A 23,051-nucleotide genomic window follows, 5' to 3' on the forward strand; every position below is an offset into this window, starting at 1 on the left:
GCACACACATGTGCACACACACACACACACAGAAATAACTATAAAAATCTTCCGAATGTGTAGCTAAATGCCTCATTGTTACAACCTTCTCATGGATTTATCCTTTTGTTGTCCAAACTCCTGCTTAGATTTCAGCACATTGACCCCTCTTGACATCATTGACTGGGAATTAACAACTGGTTATTTATTTCATATGACATAGATTCTTTCAGGTTAAGATACACTAAGGGTAGAATCTAATGCATGAACTAATTGAAAGCATTGAAAATTTATCCAGGAGTTGCTTAGTAGCCTCTCTGTACAACTAAAGGTACACAAGTTACCTGTGAAAATGGGCATTCACTTTTTGCCCTGTATTTGACAGTTAAAACTAACACTAATAATCATTACAAGTATGCCTCACTCTGAATATGTTTGGTTCTGAACACATGGATACAGGCTCACTTCTATACCACCAATGCACTCTGAATTTGGGATATTGGGTGGCCAGAGTATGGAATTCCAGGTATTTCTCTGAACTGTTTCTACTCCTCAGGGTTCCTGAGTTCAACCATGAGTGGTTTAGGTAGTAGAATTTAGGGAGTGAGGAAATAAGGAATTGCAGTGATCGAAGAAGAGCCTCTTTCTTCTCTCACAGAAAGTCTGCCATTTAGAAGTGGTGCTGGACTTGGCTGCTGCCATCTTCTTGGGACTTTGAGGTCTTGTAACAATAGCTGACTTTGCTCTTCTGCTCAGTATAATAGCCGAATAATTATTGCTGATATAATGTTTTATGCACTCACAAAGTAAACATTTCCTAGTTTATATCCCTGGCCTTTTGTAGTGAGTATAATTTGGTGTGTGGTGAGTTTCTAGGACTTGGAATTTCAAAACCAAAGTCAAGTGGAGGCCAATTGGATATACCCCACAAAGCCATAGTGCGGCAGAGGTGTTCAAATTACACCTCCTAGAAGCAGGAAGGCCGTTTCCTAATCTACGGCTTAATGAAGCATGTTTAAATGTTTGAGGTTAAAACAGACCTGCTATGAATAGGAGATTGGACCTGTCTCTAGAAAGATTCAAAATAGGGTAAGGAAGATGAGATCGAGTAAGACTTTAGAATTTTGTTTCAAATCAGTCAGCAGAAAGAAACTTTAAACATTAGCTGAAACATAAAAATATGCAGACAGACCTGAATATTGAATCAATGGATGTGAGTTAAGGACTCGCTCTAATGAGCCAGCAGGGGGAGGAGAGGGGTGTGTGGCATCACCTTGCATGCTGGAGCGGCACAACCATTATGTTGACCCTAAAGAAATACAGGACAGTGTAGGATAAACCCAGAACAAGTCTTGGCCCTTTGGAGTTGACCAAGGTCTTCCATCTTGTCTGTCGATGATGTCCATCTTATTAATTTAACTTTCAAGTCTCCTGTAACAGCCTGACTGCTGCTATAAATATAGACTGACTGATCGTGACTTTTTATCTGTTTAAAAAGAGCCACTTGTTCTCTGAGCTTCTCCTGGGACGTCCTTAGGCTGAGAGAAACCCCAGAGAATAAGACAAGACAGGGAAATGAAGTGGGTTGTGAGGAGAGAAGGGGGAGGAGAGAAGAGGAAGGGCTAGAATGTGGGCCGCAGGAGGCGAGTCGGAGGGAGGGGGACAACAGAGTCCATGCTGGGAACAGAAAAAATGGGAGGATCAGTGTATTTTGGGTAGCAGGGAGAGACAAATGAAAGGAAAGGGCCCTGAAGAGAAAGAGAAAATGATAGAGGAAGTCTGGGTAAGACAGGCATGTCATTAAGCAGCATCCAGGACGCCCACGTGCCTATCAGCAGCATGCAAAGAACAGAGTTCCTGTGTGCCACCTCTCCCTCGCCAGTCCTTGGGTGGCTCTTGTCCCCTGTCTCCTGAGTCAACCCAAAGCAAGTTTCTATTTTCCCCTGTTCTGTCTCAATGCCTACCGTAGTCCCCTTTGATTATCTGTGGTGCACACCATTTCCGTGCCTGCTGCCATGGCTTTGTGACTAATCAGTAGGATATTAGCTCAAGGAACACAAGACAAGCCCTTAGCAGGCTGTGAATGCCCAGTTAACTGAAATAAATAACTCAAGCTGATGGGTAACGTAAGGGTAAGGGCTCAAGTGTCTTGCGTGCCTTTGCTTACTGGAAGAACTTCCAGGAGAAGGAGAAAGTAAAAGAGAAAAGAAAAGGAAGCAGAGGAGAAAAAGATCTTGCTGCAAAACAAAAATGGCAAGTTTGGGCTCTTTGAATTCATTCGAGGGACATAAAAATGCCTGTGTGGGTGACTACAGAAAACTCTTACTGGAGAACACACCAACTTCTAGCCATTGAGGCTCTTCTGTCCTTTGACTTCTAGGTAGAAGAACGCTCAAGACTAAACCGACAGAGTTCACCTGCCATGCCTCACAAGGTTGCCAACAGGATCTCTGACCCCAACCTGCCCCCAAGATCAGAGTCCTTCAGCATTAGTGGGGTTCAGCCTGCCCGGACACCCCCAATGCTCAGACCTGTTGACACCCAGGTATAATGTCTCTTCTGTTCCAGTGAACATTTGTGCCCAGGAAAGCTTATTAAGAGTCTAGAAGATTCTAGCAGGGCATAGGACCAAAGAAGTAAAGACGCTTAGCATAGCATTCAGAGGGACAGAAGCCTCTCTGCATTGAGAGAAGAGGTAGAGCTATTGACCTTGAATCAACTTCAAAGTCACTTCTTGGTAAAGTGGCTATTGTGGAGATCCATGCAAGTCCTGCAGGGTGGGGACAAGCATTCTTGTAGTTACAAGCAGAAGAATTCAAATTCATATACAGACCTCTGAGGTAGACTGTTTACACACATTCCTCCCTTCCTTGAAATATGGGTGGAAATCTGAACGGGAGAACTGAAATGGGCTTGGTGAGGTAAACATGGGCCTTCTGAGCCTGTCATTCTCCAGACATGCTCCAGACCAGCAGCCAGCGGCACCCATGAACTTGGTAAAAACGCATGCTCCTGTGTTGTTTCACTCGCTGACCAGAGACTCTGGGTGAGGCCTGGTAGTCTGACTTTAAAAGCCTTCCAGGTTGATTATGGTACCCCTTAGAAGCTGAGAAGCCCTGTGTGAAGATATTTGGTGGGGAAAGATTATTTCACTATTAGGAAAGAAGCTTTCTGATTAGTTCTGCATAGATGAAATTCAAAGTGAAATAGAATATGGAAATTCCATGGGGGAAAAGGTAATATAACATTTCTCACACAAACATCTTAAATTTCTTCCCAGCACCCAGCTGTGGTAAGGCTTCTCCAGTGTATTTTCAGGTCACCTTTGAAATATGCTCTGTTGTTTGAACTGGAGCTTAAAAGAGTAATGATAAAAATCAAGGCTTTTTTGTGTTTTAAGTTGGCAGTAATGAGCAAAATTCGAAATTTCTCAGCACCGATCAGCTTAATACACCTTCCCCGATTGTTTTTATCTGTACATAATTCTCTCTTGCAGACTCTTCAAAAGAGGACATTTTTATAAGGGTTTCCCTTCTTTATAAAATCTTCTGCTTTGACCTTTTAACGAACCTTTGCTCTATTAAAGGGGAGCATTGCGGGGAAGTACCCCTTCTGAAATGATGGGGAATGAAAGTATAGACTTCCTATGAAAGCGTTCTTTGAGTGCTTCAGTTTTTAGGGGTGCCTGGAATGGTCTGCTAAAGTGAGTTTGGGTTTTGTACTAGATGCATTAATGTGTTTTCTGATGTTACCTAATACATTTATGATATTTACATCAGTATGAACGTTACAAGGTCTACTCTGGATGAGGCAGAACACTCACCAAAGCAAAGCTTGCTTGTCACTATAACACTCCAACAGAAATTACAGACAGAAGAGGGCTTGGCAGGCCATTGTGCAAATCCAACAGGAAATCAATACTGCTTGAATTAGCAGTTTAATTTAGGAAGCACTCTAGATCCCTTTTTTTTTTAAGCCATGATTTATTGCTTACAGGTCAGGCCCAGAGATGGACTCGGGCTCCAATAATGAATGCCGTATACACCGTGAGGCAGGCTAGGCTTCAATATTTACAAGACGCACATGAGCATTATAGTGGTGAAGGAATCCCTCGTACCCTGGATTTGGGTGATTTTTCTTAAGAGGCCAAATGAAAATCCCAGAAGTCATTCCTGCACTGTGTGCCCAATTGTTGAAATAACTCAAGAAATATCCTGGTCTCAGGCGACGGTGTACATTCTCAGTGGTGATGGCCCTGTATAAATCAGGACACTGCAGGGCCTGAGGAGATGGCCCATTCAGTACAGTACTTGCCATACAAGGACCAAGTTCAATGCCTAGAATACAGTAAGACAGCCAGGCACGGTGCTGCATGCTTGTGAATTTTGCGCTGTGACAGTGGGTGCAGGGGATCCTCGGGGCTTAGTCAAACTGGCAAGTTCCAAGCCAGTGAGAAATCCTGTTTTAAACAAAGTGAGGGCCATGTGTGGCACAAGCCTTTAATCTCAGCACTCAGAAGACAGAGGCAAGGGGATTTCTGTGAGTTGTTAAAGGCCAGTCATGCCTACACTAAATTCCTGGCCAGCTTGAGCTATACAGAGAGACCCTGTCTCAAGAAAGAAAGAGAGGTAGAGGGAGGGAGGGAAAGAGGGAAAGAGGGAAGGAAGGAGGGAGGGAGGGAGGGAGGGAGGGAGGGAGGGAGTCAACAGACTATAAACCAGGTAAACATTCTGAAGCTCACCTCTGGCCTCTACACATACATGTGCACCTGCATACAAACACACACGCACACACAGGGTGGGGGAGAATCACCTAAGGAAGGAAGGCATACACTGCAGAGGTGAGATGCACAGGCTCTGGGGGCGGAGCACCGGCTTCCTGCTCAGCTGTGAAATCAGTGTGGCTTATTCTCTTTCCACCCGGGATTGCTCCTGTCTGAAAGGAGGCTGGTTGTGTCTACCCCATGGTGGACTAGGTCAGTTCAGAAAAAAGAAAGACATTTAGAGCACTCAAAGCTAAGGACTTTATGAGAGGGAGCTTGAGATGGCTTATAAAATAGCTCGTGTTGCTGTCCAAGAAATGTTGAATAATGTCATTACTGTTACTACTCCCGCACTATTCCTTGACTTCTCAGCAGTTCCAGCTAAAGCACCAAGCCCATTGCCAGAACCCCTGAGGAAGCCCTATGTGTTTTCTACATTGAAGATTCTGAAGGCTGTGAGAAACACGCTGTGCAGCCTTGTACAGCAGGAGTGTCTCAGCCAGTGAGGCTTATCCCAAGTGCAATTATTGCTAACTGGAAACTACCCTATCAATAGCTCTGGTGGATTCCATTCCTGCATACAGAACTTTTTGTCCCTTCAACCTATGGGCGTCTAATAATGCTGGCCCTGTGTTGTGTGCTTAGATCCCACAGCTGGTAGCTGTAAAATCCCAGGGACCTGCGTTGACCGTCTCCCAGTCGGTGCATGAGCAACCCACCAAGGGCCTGTCTGGGTTCCAGGAGGCTCTGAATGTGACCTCTCACAGGGTCGAGATGCCACGCCAGAACTCGGATCCCACCTCAGAAAACCCTCCTCTCCCCACTCGCATTGAGAAGTTCGACCGAAGCTCTTGGTTACGACAGGAGGAAGACATTCCACCAAAGGTAGCATCAGTGCCGCCGCCGTGTGTCTGTGTCACCGCCGCCATCGGTACCCATTGTTCCATCCCTTCCGCAGTTTGGAGAACATGACTGTGCCTAAGCACGTCACTTCTCACACTTGTCATGGCCCCTTCTTTAAGCTAAGTCTTGAGTAGTCGTTCATCACTTTGGATCTTCGTTTTCCCACAGGGGCAGAGATTCAATATGAGTGTCAGGGAATGGCGTATCTTCATAGAGAATTAGAACTCTCAACCCAAACACTCTAGGCGATTTTGCTCTTCATGTTAGGAAGCAGACTAGTGGATATTTTCAATGATTATTGCATCTATAGCTAAACAAACCAAATAAATAAAAGAAAATTTAGGACCCCAATGTCAAGAAAATGTCAGGCATGGTGACATGTGTCTATAATCCTAGTGCTGAGGAGATAGAGACAAGAGGATCCATGGCCAGAAACACTAGCTAAATTGGTGAGACCCAAGTTCAATGAGAGTCTCTCTCTCTCTCTCTCTCTCTCTCTCTCTCTCTCTCTCTCTCTCTCTCTCTCTCTCTCTCTGAAGTGGTATTGTGTTTCCCCAAAATATTGTGCATGCTAATAAACTTATCTGGGGTCAGAGAACAGAACAACCACAATGTTAAACAGAGAGGATAGGCAGTGGTAGCACACGCCTTTAATCCCAGTACTTGGGAGGCAAAGCTAGGCAGAAATCCATGTGTTCAAGGATACAGCCAAGCATGGTGATACAAGCCTTTAATCCCAGGGAGTGATGGTAGAAGTCAGAAAGATATATAAGGCATGAGGACCAGAAACTAGAAGCATTTGGCCTGGTTAAGCATTTGGCTGGTTAAGCTTTCAGGCTTTGGAGCAGCAGTTCAGCTGAGATTCATTCTGGATGAGGACTCAGAGGCATCCAGTCTGAGGAAACAAGACCAGCTGAGAAGTTGGTGAGGTGAGGAAGCTGTGGCTTGTTCTGGTTCTCTGATCTTCCAGCTTCACCCCAATACAGGTTTGATTTTATTAATAGATTTTTAGATTAATAGAACTTTTAAGATTAATTCTACTCTCTCTCTCTCTCCTATGTGTCTCTGTCTCTGTCTCTCTGTCTCTCTCTCTCTCTCTCTCTCACACACACACACACACACACACACACACACACACACACACACACACAGAGAGAGAGAGACAGACAGACAGACAGACAGGCAGGCAGGCAGGCAGGCAGAGGCAGAGAGATATTGAGGAAGATACCCAGCATTGACCCCTGGCTCCACAGGCATCCATGCGCATGGCTATCACACTCATGTGCACACATATGAAAACACATGTGTGCAAACATGCAGGCTGGCCTTGCCTTTAGGCATTTAAGTCGGCTCCACGTAAGGAATGCTCCTTCTAGGCCAAGGAAGGCTCTTCCCAGTCTTGACCAATCGGAGGATCGAGCTGTAGAGTGGATGGCTAGCTTTCCACTCTACAGAACCACCATGAATTCTTTCATTTCCTTTCACATCACTAAACTGTGATTTGTCCCCAGCAATGTTCTGGAGTGTGTCTACAGTCAACCTGGTTGTCTTTAAATGCTACAGACATTTTGTAACAGATTCTTCCTGGTCCATCAATCTCCTTTCTCCTGAGTTCAGCATATGAAGCTGTGATAATTGGAATGCCCTGTAATTTCCAGAAAATATTGTTATTAATTCCAGGAAAAATGAAATAGTTTTTAATGATTTACAAACAATTATCATCTCCCTCTCAAGTGGGAATCGCAGCGAGACTGCCATTACTTTGACAAGGAAACGGCGACAGTACTTGAGACCTGAAAGAGGAAGTGGCTGACCCGCTCTCTGAAAACATCCAGGGAGATGTGTGTAAAGCTAGGAAGAAACACAGTCAGGGTTTAGTCATCTACTGAGCCCTTCTCCACCAATGTTTTTATTTACATAAATAAAAGTGGGAATAACAGCAGTAGTACTTAATGTGAACAGGTGTTATATAAATTTGATCATTTTGTTTTGCTTCCTTGATTCGACTTTATGTTAACATTAATTATAACAAAATTTTTTTTCAAAATAAAGGATGACACTTACATTGAAAGTAATCTCCTGCACTAATATTCATATGTTTCTTGTAAATAATGGACTCCCCTTGCATAATACCTACCCCACAAGCAGGTGTCTGTATGCTTTAGGAGAAAAGCCACATTTGAATTCTCCTCTGTACTTTTCCCAGCTGAGCTAGTAATACATACTTATAAGGTACCTCCTGGACTTGCTATACTTGCACAGGCATTTTGAAGCCCCTTCCAGTATTTTCAATATTAATTCTGTTTTATAAGTAGCATTTACTAATTAACCACACGGACATGATGTTTGCAGTCTTGGGTTGTGAGTAACAATAGCAACGTGCTTAGAAAGTATAGCAGTCTGTGTTCCCACGCTGTAAGACTGAGAAGAGCTGCAGAGGCCACCCAGTGGTTAGAGCCCTTCTGCTTCTGAGAGGGCCCTGGCTCACTTCCCAGCACCCACACTGGGTGGCTCACAACTCCTTGTAACTCTGGTTCTGGGAGATCTGATGCCTTCTTCCAGCTTCAATGGGCACCTAGCACGTACATGTTATCCATCCATACATGCAGGGATTTACACACACACACAAATATTAAAAAGTAAATAATAAAGTGATAGGTTCTCCAGGCTCCCCAGCATGTGATTTATCGTCCAAGGTCTAGACTGGTACCCTAGCTTTTCACTAGCGTTCACAATCGATTTGTTCATTGTGATGAGCTAAGATGTGGCATCCTCTGTGCAGCTCCCACATAATGCACTTCCATAAAAGTAAGGGCACTCACTCCAAAGAGGTTTCTCTGAGCCACTACTTCTGTCCAAACAAGAGAAAGTCGTTCCTTGTAGCTCAGTAAGTCAAGGTCATTAGTGCAATCTCCTTTGTTTTTAAGATTTAAATTACTTTAATGGCTGTGGACCATCCCTCCTTGACTTTTGACGGCAGGTCATCCTTTGGCTTTGTTTGGGAATTTATTGTCTCACAGAAGGGTGGAGGGCAGTTCTTCCCTAGAGGAGGCAGCTTCTGTAACTTCTAGCCAGTCTTCCAAGAAGAGAAGGCTCCTCAGAGAATAGCCCACCTGCATTGTATTATGGGAAATATTTCTCATTTCTGGTTTTCTTCCAGGTGCCTCAAAGAACAACTTCTATATCCCCAGCATTAGCCAGAAAGAATTCCCCTGGGAATGGCAGTGCTCTGGGCCCCAGACTTGGATCTCAACCTATCAGAGCAAGGTAAGGGGAGGGAGGTCACCACGATTATCCAAGATAGCTGCTTTCCTAAAGAACGTCCCTGACCTTTTCTTCACTTCTGAAGCTTGTCACCTGGACTGTCAGCTCTGATGGCCTTTGATAACTTCAATATAACAGTTTTGAAAATCTGGGTACAAACTTAGAAATACAGATGTGGTCGTTGTATTGCAAACCATTGCTTACAGATGTGGTCATGGCGTTGCAAAGCATTGCTTTGGAGACCATTCATGGAGCCAGGAGAAGGAAATCAGAGTTGAATTGTAGCACCAGGTCAAGACCCGAGAACTACTGAAACATCACAAAGCTGTTGCCTAGGAAACAGGAAGTGACTCCAGAAACACTAAAGCCTGGATCTGACAGGCCCAGCATTGATCAGGAAATCACCCCAGTGGCATTATAGAGAGTCTCTGAAATACAGTTATGCCTCTGTGATTTACTCTGTTCTTTCAGGATTTTCCATCCAGTGCATATTCTTATATCAGGAGGTTGCATCCAACTTTCACTGATTGGTGCAGAGGTCTCAAGGGATGCTGGGAAGTAAACAGTGTGCACAGTATCTGGGCAGACTTTATGTGGCAGCAGATGCTGTTTGTCGCTGCCGTTCATCAAGTTTCCTTGGATTTGTCATGATGAATGCATCCTTTTTTAGGATCCACTGAAATAGCAAGTGGCCTCTGCTGGGGCTATAAAAAGGATGCACCAGGGCAGGCTGCTTTCTTCTTACTGTGTTCATGATGAGAGAAAGACCATGAAGAGGGAAGGGGGGCACTCATGGTTTTGTTTGTATACAGAATGCTTTTGATCGTAACACATTCTCTTTGCTCTTCCCTTGAAAAGCCTTAGGAAGGGGTCATTCCCAAAAGGAGGTGGTGCTCAACTTAGACTCTCTTTGGGGGAAAGATTCCAGCTTCATTCTAAGTGGAGCTACAAACTGTAGGAGTCTATGAACCCCTTGTTCTTCTGTAGCTCACCAGATCTGTGCCTGGCTGGTGTGGCTGAGCAACCCTAGGCGAACTGGAAGATGCTGGGGAACAGAGACATGCACACACTGGACATAGGCTGAGCTTTATCGATCTTCAGTTATCAGTGCCTCCTGATCTTTTGAGCCCTGCTCTAGAAGCAATTTTTGTTAGGTCAGTTGCTTAGAATCTGGCTGCTTAGATGAAGCATCATCTCAACCTTAAGTACTTTTCTCTTCTGTCAACCGAAAAGAAAGACCTGCTGTTACAGTCAAGTAAGAAGCAGTCGTTTAATTTCTTGGAAATGTTGTTTTCAACAACATTAGGGCATAAGACAATGAGTATTTGATGGCCAGTAACTTATAAAGAGGTAAGGGTTTCCTTTGGGACACTTAAATGCTATGTTTTGTGCAAAGAATGTAAACTTTATGAGAGATTACCAGCGTCTATCTACTTACAGCGAAGAGGAAGTAAGCTAAGAGTTTGCAGTTACCCACTTACAATGCACATCCAAAGATTTGGAGTGAGAGGGTGGAGACTCCCCATCCCCTCATGTAAGACAATCTGCAGAACACTCTTGCTTCTGTCAACATTCATCTCCTCATGACCAGCACTTAAAATGTGAATCACTGGCTGGTGAGATGGCTCTTAGAAGAGGTTAAAGGCAATTGCTGCATATACCTGGAAGCCTGAGTTTTATCCCCAGAAACCATGTGAAATTAGGAGAGAACCCCTCAAAGTTATCCTCTGACCCCCACAAGCTTTCCATGATATGTGGAGACATCAATGTTCAGTGTGTTTCTTGGTGGCCCTCCATCTTATTTTTGAGGCAGGGTCTCTCACGGAACCTAGAGTTCACTGATGCAGCTTGGGTGACTGGCCAGCAAGCCCCTGAGACCCTCCCATCTTTGCCTCCCCAGCACTGGGGTTGCAGATGGTGCTCCTGCCCTTTTCAGGTGGCTACTGAGGCTCCAAATTCAGGTCCTCACCTTTGCATAGTAAGCGCTGCACTGACCACGATGGAGCCATCTGGTGAGACACCCTGCTTCCCTTTCCTCTGCTGTGAAGTAAACAGCTCCAACACTTGGTTGGCTTGAAGGGACTGATCATTACTTCTCATGGTTCTGCAAGTGAACTAAAAAGTTCTCCTGTGATCTGAGCTCATTCGTGCAACTTCCCTGAGCTGCCCGCTCAGCTGTACCTCTTAGCCCCCAAGCTCTTTCCTCTGGGTGTGCTCAGTTTTGTCCATCTCAGATCAGAATTTCAAAGGGGAAAACACAAATGCACAGGGTTTTTGAAGTCTTTGCTTGGGTCATTTCCCCTGCCTTGTAGTGGGTTGCATGGCCAATCCCTGGGCATGGAAAAGAACTTCACAGGGGCATCAAAACTGGGACTCATGCCTCCTGCCTTATTATCTTATCTGCCTTATCACTCATCAATGGAGCCTTTAAAAGGGGGGTTGCTCTTAAGTGATTTGAGTGTTTTATAATGCTCAAAGCTGTATTTTCTATACTCAGTCAACATTCCTTTTATTTCTTTACCATCTTTTTTTAAGTGATTCTCAAGGGAAACTAAAATACTAGCAGAGTTAGATTCCAGTGAAAATTACAGAGCATAATAGAGAACAGATTCAAAACATTTTATGTTCTTTGTTATTTTGTTTGCTAAAGTTAACTAATATACAGTAATGCCATGCTATGTGCAAGACTATAATGTGGTCTTGGGACCAAGTGTTTCCCGTGACCAGAGACTGACACCAGGGCTCAAAGGTCTAAGTGTACCTCATGTTCTTTGGGCTACACATATTTTGGGGAATAAATTAAGTCTTTCATCTCTTTCTTACCTTTCTTTGGAGTCAGTATGTAAATGAACTTGCTTAAAGAAAGGATAAATTTAATACCTAGAACCCATATAAAAATATCAGGTGTGGTAATGTGCTTATAATCCCAACAGTGGACAAATATAGACTGGAAGATCCCTGGGGGCTCAATGGCCATCCATTTTAGCCAATTATGGTGAGCTCCAGGCCAATGAAGACCCTGTCTCAAAAGAGGTGGACACTCCTGAGGAACAACATCTGTGGTTGTACTCTGGCCTCCATAAACACACACATATATGTTCATCCACATGCACACAAGCTCTACATACATATACACATGCATTGTTCTTAAAAGGAAGGCTTCTTTATTCTTTATGAACAGCATAGGAACCCAGAGTTCAAGATGGTAAAGCTTGAACAAAGTAGGATCCTGGCCTCTGTGTCACCACATAGGAAAGTGGTTCTCCTTGTCAACATTCTGATGTGAATAAGAAACAAACTGTGTGCTAGGTAAGCAAAAGAGGGAAAGGAGACAGCCTGGAAGTTAAGAAGCTTGTACTTTGTTTCCTTCACTTACAACAGTGGATCCCAGATCCTAAGGGCAAGACGTTACATAGGAACTGTCAAATGTGAGATACTCCATAACAGTTTGAAAACAACAGGTTTGAATCAATGGCAACTATGTAGTGCCCTGAATGGAAGAATCTGGAGTCAGAGTGTGCACTTGAGTGTGTAACTAATACAAGCAAGCCAGAACCTTACTATTCTAGCTACACTTCCTTCTCATTGGAATACCTCTCCATTTTCTTACTCCTTTGCTGTCCGAGAACAGCAAGTATTTGTGGGCAGGCCTTTTAGGACCTTGTCTTCTGTTCCTGAGGCAATTTATATTCATTTCAGTGTATAATAAATACCTCTCAAAGGAAGCACTATGTATGACATAGTATTTTCATTGCATTAAAAATACTCTTAATTTATTTGTGTTGGCAGGGGGTGAGGGTGGTCAGAAGACACCTCAGTGGATTTGGTTATTTATGGGTTCCATGGCAGCTCAGGCTGCCATGATTAGGCAGCAAGTGTCTCTACCCACTGAGCCATCTTGCCAGCTAGCATTACAAATATTAACTATTTAAATCATCTAGCTATTCCAAGGCAAGACTTTTCATCACCCTCATTTTATAGATGGAAAGCTGAAGTAAACAAAACAAATTGCCCAGTGTGTCAAAAGAAGAAGTGCTTAGACTGGGATTTGAACTCTGGTAGTCTGCCTCGAGAACTCTTGCCTCTGTGATTGACAGGGCACTGTTTTGTCTCTACCTTTCTCACCCTGTAGCTTACAGGTCTGTTAGCAGTCTCTCCTAACCTTGAAGGCTCTGCTCTCCACCCTGTTGCACTATCCTTTAAAAGGTGGGAGCCTGTGGAACTTCCTTGTATCCCCCAGAGCTTCCCCACTCCTCTAGGAACCATGCCATCTCATACTTTGACAGCTCCCTCTAGGGGTGGAGGTGGGCGGGGGCACAGTTTCCTACCCAGGAAATTGGGTATTCCTTAAGCTCAAGCTCCACAGGCAGGGCCCACCTGCTCCTGGATGCCAATGGCCTCACCTATGAGGGTGGTCAGGAGAGTTTAAAGGAAGGTTGTAGTTGATTTTGTAAAAATATTGCTATTTTCAAACTTCCAGGCACTTTAATATTTCGCTTTGATCCATGTGTTCTTTTTAAACCAAATTAAAATTTGCTCAAACAAGTACTTTTGAAATATGAAAAGATTTAAATAGTCAGAAACACCCAGTCTAAAAAAACCAATGACTAAATGTTTAGTCTCAGAAAATAATTCCCTGCCCCATCCCAAACATATCTTCTTAGGACTAGTTTTTTCTTATTAGCCATGTTATCAAAGAACAAAGTAAAGAGAATTTTGGCAGTCAGCCAGTTAATTAAAGACTTGGCCCAAGGCTTTGGATACAAAATCACTTTGTAATCCTCATTTTTCTGTTTTGACTTTTTATACAGTTCAAGTAGATAGAATAATTGTCACAAATTCTCTCAATGTTATCTTGTAGAGCAAACATCTTTGTTTGCTGGATAGAAAAAGTATGAACTAAAAGTTACATTTAAAGAAATGTTTTAGGAATTTTTAAAGTTTCTGCATGCTTGGATCCAAGTAGTCTTAGTTAATATGTGAACAAGGGAAACCTGTTAGTTAGTAGAATTCTGAAGTGGAACCTCTCTCTATGAGCATTTATTTCAGATCCCTCAGCCCATAAGACAGATCATATATATATAACAAGGAAGAAAAAATATCATATGGCATTTTCTCACATTACTCATATTTTTAAGAAAATGGAAGTAAGGTAGAAAAGACATTAAGTTCCCTTATTTTTCTGTGTGGTGATAGAGACACTAAATATTTCTTTTAGTGTTCAGCGACAAGAATGAAGGCCAGCACCTGTGACGGGGAGCTGGAGTAGAGAGGACTTATGCTAATGAGCCCTAAGGCAGGAAATTAATGCTCATGGGATCTAATTAGCCTCACACAGGAAGAAACTGAGTTTCATCAAAGATGCATGTGCATCCCAGACAGTTCTGCAAATAGCCCAGACCCCTAGCATGCCCACAGCCTTCGTCTGACTGTTCATGCTTTTCTCCTAACCAGGCACGCACACTGGGCCCATCATGGGAGGTGGGTAGCAGACCTTAACAGCTAATGCTGTCCAACCATGCTTCTCTTCGGTCCAGCTGACTTTCTGTTTCCTACCACAGACTTGGTGAACTGCCCTGCTAGCCTCTGCTTAACATCCATCCATATGACAAGCACAAGAAAGACACCAGCTTTTGTCACCATGCAGGCTATATCCAGACTTTCTAATACTATACCAAATCCCAGTAGGCCTCACTCCTTTACACCACCACCCACAACCCCTTGGTGTGTGTGAATTACCCCAAACACCAATGGGATATATAGTCTCTTTTCACATTACTTCCGGAGTTGCTATTAACTGTTAACTCTTGTCTCTGTCACATACATCTTGTTGCCATGGTGATAGTGTCACTTGACAGGACACCTCCTGACCTGACCTTCTCCAGCCTTCATCTTGATCCAATAAGACTCAATTTAGATGTGATTCAACAAGAATTTGACTGAGGCATCAAAGGAAAGGTAAATAGAGCAAGTAACCGAATACTGTCACAACACCACAGCCAACTTTGAGGACATCTCAGAGCATGTACTCCACCATTCTCACAATATTTCCCTAGTACAAAGAAGATGACATCATTATTCCACAAAATCTAGCAGTATAAGAAACTTTAGTGCAACCCACCACTCTTGGTCAATATTTGGTTAGTAATGAAATTAAAAAGAAACAATTTAGTAATTTATTAATAATTTTCGGACCACCACTGTTTCATAAAAGAGAACAGTGGGAAAGAAGCTATTATTTGAGGATTAGAGACAATTGTTTTCTAGGAAAAATAACAAATTTACCATGTAAGATACTTAGGAAGGAAGTATTGATCATTTTGAGTATTTTCTAATTTAGGGGTATTTGCACATGAGACCCAAGATTATTTCGACCCTTAGATACAAACAGTTCTCACAAAAATAGTTATGTTCCATTAAAGAGTGCCGTTATTACAACAAGAATTCTTGATTTTCATGAGCTTCACCAACAGTCACTCTGCAGTTAGATGGCTTTACTGGTGAGTTGAATTAGCGCCCACTTCCCACAAATGCCTGAAGAGTAAATGTTGTCATAAATTCTAAATTCATATCATCAAAATTGATCAATTGTGAGGCATGATTATTTTTACATATATTTGCCACTGAAGTTACACATGGTTGCTAGCCACTTCGACTCAGCCATGAATTGGGCAGACATAACACCACAAAGCAAGATGTGTCTTACAAGCATGTATGAAAATGCCAAAATGAAGCCCATTACTTTTGTGTGCTATCTTTTTAAAAATACACTAACAAAAAAATCGTATGTGTTACTTTTGCTTACAAAACTAGACATTTTGTGGCAAGGCCATGGGTAGGGTGAGCTACAAATGCCTCAGCATGAGGACCGTGTTATTTTCAACTCTATATGGGACCCGACACATGGCCCAGAACCTGGTGCACAAGGTACTCTTGAGTCAGTCAGAGCGAAAGAAAGCTTCTTAGTTCACTTGAGGCAACACATCCTGCACTGGCACGCTGCATCGCAGCGTCTCCTTCACAAAAATGTTCAGGGCCTTTAGAGAACTAGAGCTGCTGGAAATGAGGGAGATGGGGCTCGATCTGTTTCCCCTCTCAGCAAATGGCTGGCAACAAGCTGGAGCTTTGACTCTCACATATCACTCATTATCCCTGTCCAGAACTGTACAAATCTAATGGGCAAATGAAGAGAGGTCTTAATTATCAACCAAAAGGGAAAAACACTACAGAAGCTCAGAATGCTGTTTATTATTAACAAAATCATAAAACCTTCCACAGCGCCTCCACCACCATTGCCAGAAGGTTCTCTCTTCCCTCCTCACGTGCCGTCATGGGGTGATGGTAGGCATCCTCCATGTTTACCCGTCACCCTGTCTTTCACTGCAGGGTAAGCAGCAATGCAAAGATCTGTGTGCCTAGCAAGATTCACAGAGGACATGCACTGTGTCCTGTCACTGCTCTGTCTCAGCTGCCTGGTCACTCCTACCATGATAACACTGAGGGAGTGAACAAATGCTGCTCTTTGTGGTCAATAAGATGGACACGAGGGCCTGAGGAGATGGCTCGGCCGTTAAGAACACTTGCCATTCTTACAGAGCACCAGAGTTTAACTCCCAGAATCCACATCAGGTATTTTACAACCACCTGTAACTTCAGCTGCAGGGTGTTTGACACCTACTTCTGGTCACCAATCACACACACACACACACACACACACACACACACACACACACACACACACACAAATTCAGAGAAAAGAATGATCATGTAGTGGAAATTGCTAAGACCGTTATGTATCTGCATATACATGTGTTCACAGAATTCATGAGCTTTCAACAAAGAATTCCAAAACTAGAAAAGAGAGTTGAGCTTCAGTGTGCAGACAGATGGTTAGTTCGGTGTTACTTGTCATAGAAATGTGTTGGAAGCCCCATAAATGACTAACACTAGAGGGATAACCAAACAAATTTGTCTATATGATGGGTTATTTTGCAGCTAGCACTTTTCAGAGCATAATAAAGTGCTCACCATATAGTGTTAGGAAGCAAAAAGTAAGAGATAAAATTGAACATTTGATAATTTGCCAAATAGTAAAATATGGTTGACTGTTTCCTAGCTTGGGAATTGTATGTGGTATTCCTCATTTTTCCTTTTCATATATTTCAAGTTGTCTACAATGAATACCAGAAGAGCTGTTTAAAGGAAGGTCTCCTCTTAGGGCTCCTTATCTGAGAGCTGGTACTTTTAGTGTGTTGACCCAAGAATTGCGTTTGGAGTTCATCATCCACCCTTCCAGCGTCTACCTTTCTGGCGTCTATCCTTTCCAGCATCTCCCCTTCCAGAGACTGGCCATAGCTCCACCAGGAAGGCATAGTTTCCATCTTCCCTTGACCCCTTTGTTTCAGGATCTCAGAAGTCTCTACCAATAGCAACAGCCTTATTAATAATAACAATAATAACAGCCTTATTAATGTATACAAAATTAAAATTACATATATTTATATTTACCATGTGATATTTTGATGGATGTATAAATTGTGATGTGAGCTCAAATAGTTACCATTTTTTGTGATGAGAACATTTAGGATCTACTTCAAAGCTATTTGTGGTGCTGCAGTAATCTATATAATAAGATCTTTTCTCAAAAGAAATTCTACTTTCATCATACATATTAAATAAAGGCACCACAGTATACAATAGATCTCAAATGCTTGTTTATCCTGTCTAACTGAAACCTTTCTTTGCTTAACATCTCATTGTCCCTACACCAAACCTTACAGCTGCTAATAATCCACACTGTACTCTCTGCTACTCTGAGTTGTGCCTACCCATACATGAGATCATACAGTACATGTCTTCTTGAGGGCTTGCATATGTGTAGAATATATGTGCCATATATATGTGATATATATATATATATATATCACATTTTCTTTATCCATTTGCACATCAATGGATATATACTGATTCTATCTTTTGCTGCTGTAAATAATGCAACAGTGAATGCATCCATCTTTTCAACACAATGGACCTCATTTCCTCTAGATATATACAGAAGCAGAATTATTGGGTCATGTTGTAGCTCTGTTTGTAATTCTTGGAGGAATCACCATAACATTTTCCATAATGGCTACACTAATTTGCATCCTACCAACAGAGGACGACGAGGTTATCCTTCTCAGCATCCTCAGCAGCAATGGTTATCATTCCTCTCTTTGAGAAAAACATTTTAATAAGTGTAAGGTGATGCTGAGCATTTTTATGTACGGGTTGTTTTTTCTAATGTCTCTTTGGGTCCTTAGCTCGTCTTTAAAATCTGGTTATTTATTTTCTTGCTACTGAGTTGTTAAGCGAGTGCCCTGTATATTTTGGATGTTGACCTGTAGCCATGTGTTCTGCTGTCCATGCAGCAATCCTGATCTCCGCAGAACAGAGCCCATCCTGGAGAGCCCCCTGCAGAGGACCAGCAGTGGCAGTTCCTCCAGCTCCAGCACTCCCAGCTCCCAGCCCAGCTCCCAAGGAGGCTCTCAGCCTGGGTCACAAGCAGGATCTAGTGAACGAACCAGAGTTCGAGGTAAGTGTTCTCTTAACTGTCCCCATACTCTTATGCCTAGGAGGAAAGCCACAGACAGAAAGGAGTGGCTACTTCCTAACTCTGGCAGCAGGGGGGTCTCATGCTTGTATCTCCTGAAGGGTCTGGGCTACTGTCCCTAACTGTGCATAGTCATCCAAGTGTGAACAACAGACCTGTCTACTTTCAGCTCCTAGTGTTCTCCAGGCAGATATCTAGTAGCAGTCCTATTGCAAAATATGGTAACTGTCCAGTTCCCCAAATGTCCATTTCCATTTGATTCCTCCTTTTCATTCTTGTGCACCCCACTCTCTTGTTCCCAAGGTGCCAGACATCCCTTCAGATTCAAGCTTCATAATCTTAGGTATTTCTCAAAATGAAATTTCCTAAAAGCCAATATAAAATAAATACACGAGAGAGAAGAAAATACCTTTGCCTTAAAGACATATGGTTGATTCTTCTGGTTGTTCCCATTAGATAAATAAAAACTAGAGCCTAATGTTTAGTTCAAAGCATTTGTCATTGCTTAGTTTTCACTAGTGAAGAAACTTGTGGAAAGACTATAGTACAATGAATTAATACCTAGCAAAACCCTCTTCTAACTAGTGCAAATTTGCTCTTTTTTGAGTCACTTCTGCGGAGGGTAAATTTGCTCACCAGACACTCTGAAGTACAATTTGATAAATACTAATATGCTGGTAAATCACTCTCCCTTAAAGAAACCACAAGTTCCTTAGTGGCCCCTTTAGTAGACACAACCATAATTTGCCTCCTCTATTAATCTTCTAGGTGTCAATGAAGTAAAATCTCTGTATATCCAATTTGATTAAACTTCAGATCTACCATGTGACACCCATGACTGTGAGCTAAGACATTGCTTGACCCACCACTGACTCAGTTTTCCTCTGACATCAGTGGCCTATACCAGAGCACCATGTGTCTTTGCAGCACTGATCCAGACAGAGATGTTCTAGAAAACTGCCATTCCATCAGCTTTTTTTTTTTGTTCATTGGAGTCTTTGCATCCTTAGAGAAAATCATAAAGAAAATCAGGATTGCACATACCATGTTAATTCTAGTTCAGGCTTAACTCTTATATTCTTTCCTTCATCCTCTCCTTCTATATATACTGTCTGCCTGTCAGCCCCGCCTACCCTTTCTCCTGCCTCGCCATTGGCCGTTCAGCTCTTTATTAGACCATCAGGTGTTTTAGACAGGCACAGTAACACAGCTTCACGGAGTTAAACAGATGCAACGTAAACAAAAGTAACACATCTTAAAATAATATTCCACAACAATTCTTTCTTCCTTAAAGATCTCAGACATTTCTCAGCCCCCTTTTAAACCTGTTCTATCAAATAAAACTCTTTTTATTCTTCATAAACTTCAATCAGAATAACCTGTTCTGATGAATAGATAATAAAAGAAGAAAACAAGCCTAAAATTTTAATTTATAAGCTCATTTGAAATAACGATTAAGAAGACTTTTAAAATTCAGGAAGAATCCCAACTAAATCCATGACTTCATTGTCACCTTGAGCTCAGTGTGTCTCTGCTCATCTGGAGAATGAGAAAATGGTGCTGCACCATTGGGTTGGAACAGGGAATAATTGCAATAATCGACAGAGAAAGCGTTTGGTGCCATGCCTCTTACACGGTCAGCACTTGGTAGTGACTGCAGGTTTTCGTTTTCACTGTTGACTTCTAGGTTTCAGGCCTCAGTTGTCTGACTGGTTTCTGAGCATATGTTGTTTTTCCATTGGTGTCCATGGATTGGCCTAGTGAGTCGTCCTTCCGAAGGCACTCACTCAGAATGTGGAGCAGCCTCTTCTAACGCATGTCCTGTCTTTCCTGTCCCTGTTCTTTTCTCTAGCCAACAGTAAGTCAGAGGGATCACCTGTGCTCCCCCACGAGCCCACCAAGGTGAAACCTGAAGAATCCAGAGACATCACCCGGCCCAGTCGGCCAGCTGTGAGTGATTTTCTTCCTAAGAATTTCTATGTCTTTCCTTACCTGAGAAAAGAAGAGAAGAAAATACCTTTGCCTTAAAGACATATGGTTGATTCTTCTGGTTGTTCCCATTAAATAAATAAAAACTAGAGCCTAATTTTAGATAAGGTAGTTGGGGCTACATTCATGACTCAAAGCAAAAAACTGAGGATAACTAGAAACACTGTATGCTAGAAGCATCTAGAAGGAAGTCATACCTGATAAGGTGGGGGACTGAACGGATTTGGGGCTGCTTCCACTGACTTTGGACCTCCTGAAACAAAGACATGGTTGCAGGGTGGGCATAGCATGGTGGTCATAACAATAGGTAGTCATAACAACAGGTAGTCATAGGTGGTCATATAACCTTTTGGAACAAAGATAGGTTTGCAAGATGGTAGATGGTTATTAACGCTTTTGAAACACAGACATGATTGCCATTCCTGGAACATGCAGTACAGAACCATTTGTAGTTAAGGTTACAGGTGGGGCATAGCCCAATCCTTGAGAAACAGATTTAATCATAAACAGGAATGAGCCTAGTTGTCTTTACTATAAGATGGCTTTCAAGCCTAAGATGGAGGCAGGCAGGTTCTTCACTACTTGTCATGCCTTATGGACTAGTCTTTTCTGGACCAAAACTTTTTAAGTATGATGTGACACAGACTTGAAATCCAGAGTCATTGCTGGAACATGAAGGACCCAAGTGCATAAATTGAGGGCTGACTGCTCCGAGGTATGTTTCTATTGTAGATATGAGGACAGAACAGCCAGAGGCGTCTGGAGGAGTCCAGAGCAGGGAGAGAAGTGGTACACTGCACATGGCCAGCAGAGTGGACCGGGCCCTGAGAGGAGGGCGGGGGAGAGTGATGGAGAGGACAAGGGGTGCGGGCAGAGGACCCCAAGAGAGAGGAGCAGGAGGGCAGCCGAGAGGGAAAGACCAGAGCACCCAGCGGAAACGGCAGGGTTCGGTGGGAATGAGAAGCCAGAGGAAGGGAAGCCTGGGAGCTGGAGAAGTTTGGGAAAGGACAGGGTGATAAGAGCTGAGAAGAGCCACAGGGAGTTGTGATGATAAGGGAGCTGATAGGCACCATAGATAGCCATTTGTCCCCTCTAGCTGCTTTGGTAGAGGTGCCAGAGTTTAGGGCGTGCAGTTTCCTTTGGACCTGACACCAAGCAGCTTGAGAGAAAGAAAGACTGTGGGATGGGGATGTAATTAAGTGCTCATTCTGCTCACATGAAGCCCTGGATTTGATCCCCAGCACTGCAGAAACCAGGCATGATGGCACATGCCTTTAATACCAGTATGTAAGGCAATCAGAAGTTCAAAGTCATCTTTGGCTAAATAATGAGTTCAAGGCCAGTCTAGGATACATGAAATATTGTCTCAAATAAATAAACCCTAAAACTAAAGGAAGAAAAAAAGATCATACTGGCTGAAAGTAGAAAATTAATCTGGACATTCTGAGACACTATTCTGGGAATGAATGTCACCTTCATATACTGCCTCCTTCATCTGAAAGTAAGGAGGATGCTAAGTAATAATGAAGGAATGTGCATGGTCTGGCTTGAACTTCTCTTTGCCTGTTTGTGTGAGTTTTCTACTAACCATGCCCATGCTGTATCTAACGTGCCTCTTTTCTTCCGGCCTTCCCTGCCTGTGGACTCTCTGGACTGGTTTCCTCTTGTCACAGAGCTATAAGAAAGCTATAGATGAGGTCAGTACCACCTTTTCTTGGTCATGCTTTCACAAGATGTGAATATTAAACCCATTTCCTGATGTGGACATACAGAAAAGAGGCCAGTGGGATTGGAAAGCCCTCTTACATACAGCATTGTTTGGGGGGAAGAGCCCCTTCAACAGAGCCAGCCTGAGACCCTCAGATGTACCCATGGAAAGCTTTAGGGTTCTTCACTAAGCAAAAACATTGCTTTCCCAATATCCCATCTAGGCAAACAACAGGTACTAGTGTTTTGTTAACGGTGCGGTCTCTCCTTCCGGTACCTTCTAATAACAAACCTGTGTTCAGCATCCTTGCTAGGAGATGGCTCTCAGCAGTTCTGCTAACAAAACAAAGAGACAGAATTCTAGCACATCCCAAATATCTAGTGTGTGATTTGTGAACAGGAGTTAAAGTGTACTGTTAGATTAATTTTGTGGGGCACTCACAACACCACAAACAACATTAGCCTTAGCTACTGAACCTGGGTGAGTTGAGTGATCTAGGTCCTTATCTGTGGAGACATTTTCCTACTAGAAAAGCACATGGCTTTGTCCCTTGTAGACAGCTTGCTGAGGACGGCCGCCTCGCTGTCTGTCAGGCCTGCATGAACACAGCACAGTGGAACGGTTCCATACAGGCAGGCCTCACAGAGTCCCGGATGCATGGAATGTGAGGCTCACCATTATGGCTTTGAGGCTGTAGCTCTGCAAAGTACATTTTGTGAAATTATATGGAAAAAGCACTGGCTTCGGGGATCAGCAAGCTACATTTAAAGTTTGGTTCCCCTCAGTGAATACTGGCTAGGATAAGTCTCATAATCTCAGTCAGTTTTCTGGTCTGTAAAATGGGAATAAAAACA

At 43.0% G+C, this 23,051-nt stretch overlaps 1 protein-coding gene across 6 annotated transcripts in view; it reads left to right on the forward strand.

Annotated features, from left to right (window-relative positions):
• Positions 1–23,051, forward strand: part of Tnik (TRAF2 and NCK interacting kinase) — a 419,460-nt gene that overhangs the window by 348,111 nt on the left and 48,298 nt on the right. For 4 of the 6 annotated variants that reach the window (XM_052730805.1, XM_052730801.1, XM_052730806.1 and 1 more), the window contains 6 exons: positions 2,360–2,524; positions 5,387–5,626; positions 8,805–8,911; positions 18,319–18,482; positions 20,353–20,450; positions 22,163–22,186. In XM_052730805.1, coding sequence (XP_052586765.1) covers positions 2,360–2,524; positions 5,387–5,626; positions 8,805–8,911; positions 18,319–18,482; positions 20,353–20,450; positions 22,163–22,186 — 798 coding nt within the window. The remainder of the gene's footprint in view (positions 1–2,359; positions 2,525–5,386; positions 5,627–8,804; positions 8,912–18,318; positions 18,483–20,352; positions 20,451–22,162; positions 22,187–23,051) is intronic. The other 2 variants (XM_052730807.1, XM_052730804.1) reach the window with 1 other exon arrangement.

This window comes from Peromyscus californicus, unplaced genomic scaffold (assembly GCF_007827085.1).
Source record: "Peromyscus californicus insignis strain IS unplaced genomic scaffold, ASM782708v3 Scaffold_9__1_contigs__length_137607984, whole genome shotgun sequence".
Taxonomy (NCBI): domain Eukaryota; kingdom Metazoa; phylum Chordata; class Mammalia; order Rodentia; family Cricetidae; genus Peromyscus; species Peromyscus californicus.